The sequence below is a fragment of the Diorhabda carinulata genome, chromosome 3 (genome assembly GCF_026250575.1).
Source record: "Diorhabda carinulata isolate Delta chromosome 3, icDioCari1.1, whole genome shotgun sequence".
In the NCBI taxonomy this organism is placed as follows: domain Eukaryota; kingdom Metazoa; phylum Arthropoda; class Insecta; order Coleoptera; family Chrysomelidae; genus Diorhabda; species Diorhabda carinulata.
In genome coordinates, this window is record NC_079462.1 from 19499273 (window position 1) to 19513653 (window position 14381).

General features: G+C 32.1%; 1 protein-coding gene across 1 annotated transcript; it reads left to right on the top strand.

Moving 5' to 3' along the window:
- The first annotated feature begins 6252 nt into the window (after positions 1-6252).
- On the top strand, positions 6253-13592 carry LOC130891192 (peroxiredoxin 1-like). The gene is made up of 6 exons (XM_057795794.1): positions 6253-6433; positions 6800-6860; positions 7177-7318; positions 9357-9492; positions 9606-9840; positions 13188-13592. The coding sequence occupies exons 1-6, from the start codon at positions 6401-6403 to the stop codon at positions 13271-13273; spliced, it is 693 nt and encodes a 230-aa protein (XP_057651777.1). The 5' UTR covers positions 6253-6400; the 3' UTR covers positions 13274-13592.
- The last annotated feature ends 789 nt before the right edge of the window (positions 13593-14381 follow it).

The window sequence follows — 14381 nt, forward strand, 5'->3', positions numbered from 1 at the left end:
AAAATAATTGCCAAATGTTTTGTCCTTTATGTTGGCAAATGTTTTCACGGCCTAAGAAGATATTGTACGCTAACCGTCGGCGTTGCATTTTCAACATGGAAAAAAACTTTTTCCCACTTTAATGTCGGATATTCCTCAATGTGAGAAATATCTGTTTTGAATTTATGTAAATGATAAAATTGTGGAGCATTTTATAACATATAAAAAAGTATTTTATCACTGCGTTTCAATACACTTCCATGATCTAAGTACACGACGAGGAGGAGCGGAGTGCGGGCGGATTAAATCTGAAGAGGGTGCGTGTCCACCGGGGCTTTTAATAGAGAAAAGCGCAGATTAATCTGTCGGTCCTTTAGTGATCTTTCTTTCAGAGTGCCTGGTATCTATTATGAATGACTTCGGTGCGGTCCGTCGAGACTGCTTTATGGTTAATGCGAAAAAACGATTTTTTTCTACGTTGGGGAACATCTCTATTAAATGAAAATATCGAGTATTACGATTTTATAAATGCCACTGACAATAAATTATGTAAGGGTTGATGGAGAACACAAAAATATGTACAAGGTATTTTTTAAGCAAAAATTTTATTTCTGCATAAAAACCTATACTTTTGAAGATGAGTTCCATCAAAACTAATGCACTAGTGATATCGCCCAGCTTGCTTTTGATTTTCGTCTTCTGCATTATTGTAAATCCTGCCTTTACTCAGCTTACCACTTTCTGTTTTACTTCTGGAATGTAGACCCCCTATCTATCATCAACTGTCATTATTTGACAAATCGTCACCTACATTTTCAAAGGAAAATGGAAGCACTACTTAAACGTTTGTTTTGTGCACCTCTCTTAGCATTTTTGGAGTCGTGAACACAACTTCCGATAGATTAAATGTTCTGTTACAATTTATATAACACTTTGACAGTATTGAGGAAACTGTTATCTGATGATAACGAAAACATTGTTGCTTTCGATACTTTTTTGTCAACTTTTTAAACCAAATAATCATCAAGTAATATTATTTTAATGGATATTAGAATCTAATTTAAAACTAGAAGTAAGTAACCTCAAAGTCAACTACAACATATACAACGTTTTTCTCTTCCAAAAATATGAAACAAAAATGTTATATCTTTCATTTTTATCTTTAGCTGGCTGTGAACATCTTCAACAATCTCTGAAATTCATTGAGGAATTGTGTAATTTGATAGTAGGATTTTTTTCAGCTCGTCAGCGTTTTGAGGATTAACCATATAAATTGCAACAGGAAGAATGAATTCCTTAGTAATGTCGTCGTTTCCCGACTTTAGAAATTTTAAGTGGTACCTAGTACGAAGCTTTAAAAGCACCTTCAATATTTACCTGATGACTTAGAAGGGACAACAATTTTCTCAGAAAAAACTCAAGTGGTTTGTTTTTGAGTGACAAATGTATAGTTTCAAGTTGACGCTAAATTCTTGAAGGTTTCATCCTTTCAGCATTTACTACAAATAACACACCGAAGTTCAGTAAAATCAAACTGTAGATATATAATATTACAACCAGATCGTTTATTAATTTTTAATGAATGAGTGCTCACCAAATTTTTGTTTGCTTTTTTGAATATTGGTGATTTCTTTACCATTGTAACAAGTTTCATAACAATTAATTATAGCTTCCTTTTTGTACACAGAAACCTACTTTACGATGTTACTAGAAGGGGTTCGTCAAAATCTAAAAAGGGGGCTTTAGCGTTGTTTGTTTCTTGAGCACCCATGGAGTAAGTCCAAAAGAACTTTTTTCTTTATCTAACGAGGATTTTTTTTAAATTCTCATTGAAGTAATCAAATAAGTGAGTATATGGGGAAATCCGTGACTCAATTCATAGATTTAAATGATTATTTTTAAGGAAAAATAACTTACTACCTTCCGTGTCGCAACGTGTTCAAATATTGGCAGGAGTCGAATGACAGGATCAGTTTTTACCCTTTCATTTAAGAGTCACATACTTATTGACCCGCCCTCAAATATCTGAATATATTCCATAGCATGGAAGTGATTCTCTTCCACTTTTTCCTATTTTTTCTTCCGTTTTTCAGTCCTGAATTCCTGTCTCTCTCTCTCTCTTAGATCTTCCATCACCTCTGCGTACCATCTTTTCCTTGGTCTTCCTTTTATTCTTGTTCCTCCTTCTTCTAGGTTCATCATTTTTTTGCTGCTCTAAAATCTGGTATTTTCTGTTTGTGACCTAACCACTCTATTCTTTTGGACCTTATTATTTTGCTCAGTTCTGTTTCTCCAAATAGATTCCTTATTTCATTATCTGTTCTCCTCAGCCACGAATCTCCCTCTTTTTTACCGCCCAGTATCCTTCTTTTCCATATATCTAATTTCTCTTCCTCTGCTTTGCCACGTTTCGCCTCCGTAGCTCAACGTTGTCTTGGGATCCTATTATCACATTCAGCGCTACCAACTGTTTACTTCCTCTCATCATTCTCGCTTCCAGAATTTCTCCCTCGTCACCGTCGACCTTGATAACCACCAAAGATATACATAACTTGGAAGTTGTTCTAAGCTTATTGCCTTTTCTTCGTTCAGTTCTATTGACAAACTTCTCATTGCTCTTTTCCTTTAAGGTGTTATCTTTATCATAAACTTCGATTTATCTTCGTTGACTCGTAGATTCACTGTCTGCGATTTCTATGAAGGCTCTGCAGGTTTCCTTGAGTTCGTTTTATGATGTTAAAAGTATTAGTACATCGTCAGCGTATGCTAGTAGTTGCATTGTTCTTGTTTTTAGTATTCTGTTCTAATCGATTTCACGTACTATCTATTCTAATACTGTATTGAACAGAACTCCCTGTTTTAGTCCTGTGTTGGTCTGGACACAATTTGATATTCTTTGATTTGCCTTCACCTTCGTTGTCTGTTCGATTGTCATTTTCGTAAGACTTATAAGTTTTTTTAGAATATTAAGATCGTTCATAATGCTGTACAAATGGTTTTCGTTAACAGTATCGTAAGCTTTTTGGAAATAAAGACTGAATAAATGTACAGATCGTATTCATACCCCATTCTTTGCGTTTGCTTCAGAGTGAAAATGTAATCTGTGACTGATCTTCCAAATCTAAGCTCAAACTTTTAACTATGGCCTTAGTTTCTGCATATATTTCTTTTTCCTTACTTGTGTATTGATACCATTATTGCCATTTTCCACGTTTCTGGGATTGTCTCTTGTTCCCACTGCTTATCAAATTATATATTCTCGTCTTCAGTGCAGTTCCACCATACTTGATTAATTCTGGCTCTATTTCGTCCTGCCATTTTTTAGCTCCTGAATTATTTCCAGTGTTTCCTCCTTTATTGGTGGCAATATATTTTCGATATTATATCAATCTTGGGTTGTGAGCTGCCCATCTTTGGATTATTTCGATCTCATCTATCATTATTTCCCTTTCATATTTTTTATATACATAGTGTTCTGCTAAGCTTGTCCGTTATTGTATTTTATTTCTTTATGGAAATCCTTCATTTCTTTGTTTAGAAAACTTTCCCCAATGCGTTTAATTCTGCTCTCCCTTCCTTTGCGTTTCTATGTTCTACCATCCTTTTTCGTTGTTCTTCTTTGCTCTTCATACAGTTTTCCACCTTTATCTGGTGTGTAACAGTTTTATTTGGCTCGTTTCCTCTTCTCAATTTCTTCTTTACATTTGGCATCGAACCATTCGTCCCTTCTTCCCTGCTTCATTTTCTGTGGTTTTATTTCACTTACCGCCTTCTTTGGGGTTTTCTCTAAATGTTGCCGTTCTTCATCAATATTATAGCGCTTTTGTTCTGCTAGGGCTCTCTCCAGTTTTTCTTCGTATTTTTTCTTTGTTGTTTTATTATCTATGAGCTTTCCTTCCTGTAGTCTTCTTTTTCATCCGATTCTTTGAATTTTTTTTGTTTACTACTAATTGCTATTTTTGCAGTTACCTAAAGAATGGTCGCTGTCCGTATCTGCTCCTCTATAGGTTCTTACACATCTACTATTTTCATTAATAGTCGGTCTATTAAGAAATGATCAATTTAATCAAAATAGTTCCTTCTTGGAACATGTTCCTTTGTACATTTGGCAACATGATATACATAAATTTTATAATCATTGGTCTATCTAAAATACCTTTGAAAATGTGTGTATTACAAAAGTGTTGCATCACCCTTAAAATGGAAACGTTGCTTACAAAATCAGCGCTAATGGAATTTCATTATTGTAACACTATTAGAAACTAACAAAAATACAAGAAACGAGGCAAGAAAAATATCGATTAATTCAATTTTCAGAAAAAGTTTTTAAAAATGTAAATTGAATTTTGCTTCTTATCAGATTTTGTTCGGCACAGATTGACAATACACAGTTTGTGCTTTATTGAGCATATATATCGACTATGGAAGAGCGTAGAGATAGAAATTTAAATTTAGTAAGGAAGAAAATTTATCTTACTGGAAATTAAACAGTCATCTGTGTCCAGGGTAGTTTCGAGATATCGAGAGGCTGAGGATATGATATAAGACCAGTGCAGTGTGGGCCATCGGCAACTAAGCCCACAGACAATGGATATTTTAGTCTGCAAGCTTTACAAAGAAGGCAAATCAGCTTCAAAAAGTTTGCTGAAGATCAAAATGTGAGAATAAATTCACAAAACGTAAGAAATGTTTAAGAAATGTTGAAATTACAGCCAGAATGACACTGACACCGCTCCTCGACTGACTAGGGAACAACATGTAGCTAGGTTAAGATTTGCACAAGAACATACGAACTGGAATGTTCAAGATTAGGGTAATGTAATTTCCCCGGATTAATCCAGATTTTGTTTATGTACTTCATATCGGAGAATACCGGCTTACAGAAGAAATAATAGTGAGAAGTATTTTCCTTGCAACATAAAACCTTCTACAACTTTTGAAGGAGGGTCTATCATTTTGTAGGGTAGAATACCTTTAATATCTCACAGAATTGGTACCGCTATTTATAGGGTCACTAACTACTCTTACACATTGTTCCTTATGCCCATTTTATAGGCATGACTTTATGTTAATGCGTGATAATGCACATCTTCGTATCGCTAGAATAGTACATCAATACTTCACAGAGGTAAATATTATAGTTTTAAACTGGCCTTCACGCAGCCTGGATTTGAAACCTTTTGTGCATGTGTGGAAAAATATTTACAGAAGGGTGTGATCCACAGATTTGATACAAGCTAACCTTCAACAGCTACGAAAGACGTTAATAACTGAATTACTTTGAGGTCTTAATCAAAAGTATGCCGTGGCGTTGTTGTGATGTGATTAGAATACGAGGAGGCGACACACGTTACTAAATTTGATTTATTTAGTTTTAAAATAATTATTTTGTTCTGTATTTTTCGATCTCCTTAAACTAACAATACTTTTATATCACTTTTTGGCTATTAATAATTTAAATACATAAAACCGTTAACGCTATCTGAAAACATTCATATAATTAATAATAGTTGTTCTAAATCATTGCAATTATCAGAAATCAAAGTGACGCGATATTTTTTGGTGAAATGTATTATCTTAAATCTATTTAAAACGAATAACGTATTTTTTATAAAAATTCTGCTCAACGTTGTCTGCTTTTATAAAAATATTTTAAAATACTTTCCAAATATAATTCAACCCTACTATAAGAAATGAATGAATCCATTTTCTCAGCTTATACTCGCGAATCAATTACAAACCGCATCACGACGAACGTTCACACTCCGAACACGCAAATAAGAAACAGATATAAAAACAAAAGAATGAGAGGGTGGAAAAAGTTATTAACGTTAAAACGACCGTTGAAAAGTGAACCGCCGAACAAAATGGCGATGGAGTTTATTCGGCGGTCTCGAGGGGAACATTCGCGTCGCGAAATAGAAATGCATTTTCCTTATATAGCCTTTTTTATTATACGTCTATCGCTAGATGCGAAAATACCAACCAACAATCTCGGATATTGTTGGCAAGGGGGTTTTGTTGTCTTGCCTCATATATATTGCTTGAACGAACTGTCATGAGGAAGCGTATAACGTTATAAATTTGCATTTAATGGGTTTTTCTAGTGGAAAAAATTGCCTACTTGTTAAACCTATCAAATAAAATAATAATCAATTAACTTTCAAAATTAAAATTTCGCTTATAGTAATAACATGTAATTATTTAGTTTAATAAATTTCAACGAATCAAATTACTCCAAATACAGCCAATCAAATAATCATACTAAAACATGTGTCTGTTAAATTAGCATTTGACATTCATGTGCTTTTTTATGACTTGTCATTTTGAATTTAGACATTGTTGGGTTAAACTTATTACTTAGTATTATTTTCCATTGAATTAAGTCAAACAACTCGAATATCTAACATTTCAATTTATAATGGCTGGTTTATTCAAGACTTTTATTAATAGGGTAAGAGTTAATAAACATTGAGGTTATGTTATATAAATTAAACCATTTTATACAGTGCAAATGAATTTTTTTGGCTTCGGCGTATATAATATTTAATATTATTATTTCTTATTTCAATTTATATAAGTTGTTAAAGATTTATTAAATACATATCAAAATCATATTACACAATTCACTTCTAACTGAAACCGAAATGACCTTTGTTCTTATATTTATAAACAATTTTCTATAATCAGTAATAACCATTTTTCTGTTTAAAATATCAGAAAATATGATCATTTATTGAGAATTAAACAAAAGTGTATTGTAATCAAAATGCTCCCTATCCATGAATACAATTCCTTTATTATAAGATAATTGTTGTAGGTGCCACAATTATTGAGAACTGTACCAGCAAAACAAATAGTTCATAGAAACTTTGCTATTAGTAAGTACCATAATACTGATAAAGTGGCACTAGAGTAGGTAACTTGCGGCAGAACCAATAAATATTACTTTAAATACATTGAATGAAATTCATTCTGTAAATATGGTCTATTTCCTATTTAACAACTAGTCCTCAGAAACTATGTAGCCACAACAGTATCAGAACATTCAACATATTCTATAACCACATTTTTATTGTTTGAATAGCACATTTTGAACTATTTATTGTTGAACCAATTAATAAAAATCTACTGTTGCTGCCACTTTAGATAACATTTAGCCAATGAACAATGAAGTATAACTTATTTATTTTTTAGCCTCATCTTTACTTGGTCCAAGAGTTCAACAGCCAGCTCCAGATTTTTGTGGAACAGCTGTAGTTAATGGTCAATTCCAGGACATAAAATTAGCAGACTACAAAGGAAGATATGTGGTTTTATTTTTCTATCCCTTAGACTTGTAAGTATTTTTATTACTGCAAATAAAAGTTTTTGTGAAGAAACACATCAAACAGACTGTTTCAATATATTATATACAGTTGTGAGCAAAAAAATCTAGTCAAGTCGCACACACAGGGTCAAAATTTTCTAGCAAAAAATCTTTTTTTGATTTTATCATCTCAAAGCCATTATAATGAGTTGTCTGTTGTTATTTTATTGTAAAGAAAAAATAAAACAAAAAGGAATCCTAAACAAAGAAAAAGGGTTATAATTAACAGTGAAGAAAATACAAGCTTATATTCATCAAATAATAGTTTATTTGAAATTAACCTATCAATATTTAGTGTTCCCTCCCCTGCCCCAAACAACAGCTTCTAGTCGCTTTTTCATGGATCAAATAAGTTTTCTATTTGATCTCGTTCAATGGCTAATCCCTTCATTTTCAGTGAGCGCTGTTTTGAGGTTCGATTTCATGACTGGTGCAGGATTTCTAGTCCAAACTCTCATCCCATAAATACTCACTAGGATTTAGCCCAGGCTATATGCTGGCCAATACATAGCATCAATTTTGGCATCTGTCAATACTTCAATAAGGAACCTGCAGTATGTGGATGGCCATTGATGAGGTTTTCACCAAGGAAACTGGCGATGACTTAGGAAACGACGTGATCCTCTAAAATTTCTTCTATGTATCGGTTTACCATCATCCTCCCCCCTCCACCACCAAATTCAATAAAAAAACAACTCGGTTCTTGCTTCCATTGATATGCAAATCTTTCTCCAGGTCTTCTTTAGACTCGTCCTCTTCTATTGCTACTATGCAAGCACACTCTGCTTTCATCTGAGATGAGAACAGATCTCCATTGTTCATCAATCCAATTAACTTATTCTCTGGTAAATCGTAGGGTGGGCTGGAGTTAATTATAAATAAGGTTAGCTGCCTTAAATATTCTTCTGAGAACTCGATTTCTCAGGGATGTGCTGATAATGAATCGGTTAACTCTCTCGAAAGAGCACCTGTTTCTTCCAGAACCACTTCTTCGATTAAAGTTTCCAGTGTCTTGGTAACGACGGTAAACTCTGGAAACAGCAGACTGATTTATGTTCAGTGTATTGGCCACTTTTCACTGACTCTGGCCTTATCACAATAGGGTGACCTCTTAAGTAGCTTAATCACGTTTTGTGTCCAGTTTCAAGTAGGATTCTTGTATGTTATTGACAGAGGAAGTTACCCCTAATTAGCACTTTTGTAAACAAGTATAAAAAGATTGGTTACAGATCATAACATATTGCTGGACTGTGATAGCAAGGAACATTACAATATTTTATATCATTTTGAAGCTACTACTATTAGCTTTAAGATTTTACTAAGAAAAATACAATTTTGTGATTGCCTCTCGGTGCTGTGATTGGTGTCGCCCCAGTCGATTTTTTTGCTCTTACAATTTTGCGATACATGCAAATTTGCTAGAATGCAAGAAATGGTATATATCGTAATTACTTTGTTTATGTATGTGTCCTTACCATGTAACTTAATTAAAACTTGGGAATTAATCCAGACATTTGCCAAAATAATATTCTCACCGTCAAAGCGTCTGCAGCTATAGATTTCATTACCAAGGCTAATCACAAGTACAAATGATACATAAATTTTATATTTGTCAAATTTCAATATCATATAAAATTTTTTTGTTCCATTCCACTACAATTTTTTAGTTAAAGTTAAAAAATTATATGTTAATTTTACTGAGGAATATATAATATCAAATCCTAATCCAAAGCAATACATAAATCTTGAGTATTAAGGTGCAATCAATAAATTTAAATTATTGGCATGTCACAATACAATGTTAAGAATCATTCAAAGTCTTTAGAGACCAATTAAAAAGAATTGTGTAAATATTTTTGGATATGGATAAAAACTAGTGTTAAATAATATGTATATAATTATATGATAAGTTTTAATAGTAGATTGATAGGGGTTTACTAGTGTTGTCCAAATAATATTTATTCAACATACATTTATTTCAGTGTTTTTGAGTACATTATTTTTGTAGTACGTTTGTTTGTCCAACTGAACTTGTTGCTTTGGAAGAAAAACTCGAGGACTTCAAGGCTATATCAGCAGATGTTATTGGGTGTTCAATAGATTCCCATTTTTCACATTTAGCTTGGATCAACACAAAGAGAAGTGTATGTATCATCAATAATGTTATCAATATAAAAATATCTATAATTATTTAAATGTGACATTATGTTTGTCAATCAATTTCATTATCCAATATATCCACAAAATTTTTTTATAGGAGGGTGGCTTGGGCAGTATCCGTTACCCACTTCTCTCCGATATTAATAAAGTAATATCTAGAGCATATGATGTTCTTTTGGAAAAAGAAGGTATTGCATTAAGAGGAATGTTCATTATTGATCCTAATGGTATCTTGAGGCACATAACAATAAATGATTTGCCCATTGGTAGAAATGTAGATGAGGCTATTAGAATCATTGAAGCTCTTCAGTTTGTTGATAAACATGGTGAAGGTAAGAATTATTGATATATTTTACCTGGCTCTTTCATCTATCAAGAAACCTTCGACATTTTTTTTTTATTCTTCATAAGAAATTTACTCTTATATCTAACTATTTAATTTTAACACTTTCCCTGTCCCGTGAATTACAAAATACAACTAATGGATCCTCTTTATTCGTGAACCACGTGTTTTTCACAAAACTAGTAACACATGTGAAGCTTTCACAAAATGTGAATGTTTTATTTCCCTCAATTGTTTTGATTTAACAGTGAGATCTTGCAAGCACGTATGGGTAGATATCTTTGGACTGCAACAAAAATTGTAAGTCCGTTCATACTGAACAATATGCTTGGTCGAGTAAACAACATTGACTATCCACTATTTTTCCTTTTTCTTACATTATGATGAGTTCGACCTTCATATCTTTTTCCCATCTATAATTGACTCAGCAAGAAGTAGGAAGATTGGAGAAGACACAAAAGAATGGTTTCATGAAGACTGCAAAAGTGCATTAGAAGGAAAAAAACCAAGCAAGACAGAGAATGTCACAACACCCAAAGGATGAAGTAAAACCAGAGTAGGCATAAAAAAAGCAAAGAAAATGTACAGAGGGAGGAAACGAAAGTATCTGGAGGACAAACTGAAAGAAAAATGAAGAACATTATATGAACAAAGTTATTAGAAATTTTCATCAGGAGTGAAAAAGAAGTAAGGTATCAAACGTGAACTGTCAGAAATATTACAGATGTGTCACTCATAGGAAGAAAAAAAGAGAAACTGCACAGGTGGAGGGAATATTTCAATGAACTGCTGAATTATGAAACAGAGGGAAACGAGGAAATAATATAAAGAAATAGGCTAAAGTGTGGGAGGTAATGAGATTGCAATAGAAGTTATAAAGTATGGTGGTGAACCATTGAGGGAGTGAATATATAATTTGATTAGAAACAAATAATGGAATAAGGTAAACATTTACCCAGTACCTAAGAAGGGGGATGTGACAAACTATGTGGGTTATAGGGCTATCACTTTGTTGGATGTCGTATACAAATTCACAGCTAGAATTATAAGAAATAGATTAGGAAAATTTTTGGCTGAACAAGTGGGTGAGTACCGGGGAGTTTTCAAAAGTAAGTCAACTAGTGATCAAATTTTCATTCTGAAGGCAATACAGAATAATAGCTATGACCAAGGACTAAATCTGAAGCTCCTATTTGTGGATTTAAAACAAGAGTATGTTTCAATAAGTAGAAAACATTTGTTCCAGAAAGTTAGATGAAACGCTCCTTATGCGATATATACGGATAGGGATCATGTTGAATTCATGTTTCAACAATAAAATATCATTTGTTGCTTGCTACCTGAATGATTATACAGGGTGATTCATTAATAATGTCCAATCTCTGAACTGTAGATTCTCTTTGAAAATTGGCAATTTTACGTTTTTTCGCATGAGGAATCATAATTTGCACTTTAATTTAACATTGCTAATAGAGGGCGCTAGTTATACTTGTTTGTGTTAATCAAATCAAAGTAATCAATCGGTTATCGAGTTATTTGCTTCTAAAAAGTTCAATAAATTTTAATTTTTTCATAAAAAAATTTTACTATTCCTTGAATATGTAACAATAACAAATTTGTAAACAAAAATAAAAAACTTCAATCAAAAACTTTATGATCCGCTTTCGTAAAGATCTCTTAATATCAAATAATCCTTGTCGATTATTTTTAATTACATCTGCCGCTTCTTCTATTTTCCGTCGCAGTTGTGGAAGAGAAGTAATTTTTTCTTTGTAAACTAATGCCTTCATTTGCGACCAAATTGAAAAATCCAAAGGATTTAAATCAGGGCCTCTTGGTGGCCAAGAGGTCCATTTAAATTGGTTGGCAGTTCAAAAGGACCTATTAAATACCCACATATTACACCACACCAAATGTTAACCTTAAACTCGTGCTGAAAATGTGTTTCCCTCTTAGCGTGTAGATTTTCAGAATCTCACAAATGATTATTTTTATAATTAAATATTCCTCGTCTGGTAAATGTTGCATCATCAGTAAAAAGAATTGTATCCAGAAAATCTGGGTTAACATTTTGTTTATCTTGCAAAAAATGGGCAAATTGTAGACGCTTAGGTAAATCTTGAGGTAATAAATTCTGAACAGGAGTATAATGATATTGATGCAATTTTTCCCTCTTCAGTATTCTAAAAACAGATGATTGGCTTATACCTGTTTGCAGACTTAATCGGCGAGTACTGATATCTGGACTCTCCGTAACACAAATTTAAATTTCATCTTCTCCATCGGTAATGATTTTTTTGTAGCATCGTGCTCAGTTTTAGAGCGTAAAGACCCCATTTCACCTAAGCGGTGGTAAAGATTTCGGTACAGTTTGTAATTGCGTTGTCTTCGATTTGGGAATAATTGTGAATATCTTCGAGCCGCAGCAGGACCACTATAATTTGACTGAGCAAACACACAAATCATATCGCGCATCTCATTATTGGAAAAATCGTTATACCTAGGCATTATTTGATAAATAACTATTTCACTTGTTCATTACTAAATTGTTAACAAATGGTATACTAATGTATTACTTATTCTCATTATTATCCAATTTTTGCTTCTACACAAACTGTCTAAAAGTGACACAAGCCTACTTAAAAAAAAAAACAAAAATTAAACTCTACACAAACTGTCTAATAGCGACACAATGTGATTTTGATATTAAGAGATCTTTACGAAAGCGGATCATAAAGTGTATTGAAGTAAATGGTGGGCATTTTGAGCATTTGTTTTGAAGTTTTTTATTTTTGTTTACAAATTTGTTATTGTTACATATTTAAGGAATAATAAATTTTTTTTATGAAAAAATTAAAATTTATTGAACTTTTTAGAAGCAATTAACTCGATAACCGATTGAGTTAAACGAATCAAAGAAGAGTAACTTTTTTTGTAGAATTTAATGCTTTTTAATATTTTTTTATCATTTTAGTTGTAAGTTTAGCCCAAAAAAAGTTTACTTTGATTTAATTAACACAAACAACTGTAACTATCGCCCTCTATTAGCAATGTTAAATTAGAGTGCAAATTATGATTCCTCATGCCAAAAAACGAAAAATTGTCAACTTTCAAAGAGAAATTGTGAAAACATAAAAAAATATTGCGAAAATCAAAATTTAAATTTAAACTGTGATCACCCCGTATGTCGGAAACTAGCAATATTTGCATAAGGCATGTTGAGGCATCATATTTTGAGGTCTAGAATCTACAGTTCAGAGATTGGACATTCTTAATGAATCACCCTGTATGGAATTTGAAGAAAGTGAAAAAAATTATATACAAACTTTTTTTCAGTGTGTCCAGCTAATTGGCAAAAAGGCAAGAAAACCATTAAACCGGATCCCAAAGGTTCTCAAGAATATTTCAAATGTGTAAATTAATTTTTAGAAACAATATTGGTGATGAACAAAAAAATTGAGTAATATCTATGTATGTTGTTAAATTAATCTCAAATTTGATTTGTATTTTTTTATTTGATTATATATTTTATTATTCAATACAAATATTTTGAACTATATTATAAACTTTAGGAATCCATACAGTATAATACAGAAACTAGAAAAATAATTTTTCTGGGAAATCCTGGTGAAAAAAATCAATATTTTTTTGATGATTGCTAATTTTTGCCTTCGCTTTTGATTAATTGGTAGTTATTGTTTTTATTTATTAAATAAACAGTAATTTTTAGATTAATGAGAATTTCTTCCCAGCGTTTTTATTATTTTGAAGTCAAAATGAGTTATCCATTTGTGATATTGAAAATTCAATTAATATTTTATTCAGTTACCTAGTTGTTAATAAGGTCAATGTGTTAATCAGTTTCAAATATTTAGTATTACAAAAAAGTGAAAAACAAACTCTTACAACTTTTGTCTATGAAAGGTTTTCAAAATAAATAAAAAACTAACTTGCATCAACATACAGACTGAATTTTGAATTCTTAATTAAAAAAAAATAAAACTTTTCTTTGATAAAACAAGAAAAGTCACTCTCAGATCAAGACTTTTCAAGTTCTTGCTCACGTGAGTTTTTACATTTCTTGTATTTGGTATTTTCTTTGTGAGGAATATTCTCATAAAATGGTGTGATTCCAAATTTATTGCTGAAAGGACATACGTAAAGAGAGTTTAAATCGCTATACTTTTCCACATACAAACACTTTCTTGGCCAGTCAAAAATTACTGTTCCTTGTTATTTTGGTATAGTCAGTGGGTCTAAACTCTTCTTCAAAAATTTCTTTGAATCTCATAGTAAATGGACGCTCTTTAGAAAAGCTTAGCCAACATATTTTTTGTCAGCTTATCATCTTACCATTTATATCTTCTTTCTGAATAATCAAGTTACTATTGGCATAGACTTTCCATTCTATGCAATTCACAAAGGATATTTTGTGGATAATGTAAGGTTTTTCTCCTTTTCTTCTCGTTCAGGCAATTGTTTTCCAGTCTTTCAATATATGGTGCTTAAATGTGCTTACTCCTGTACGGC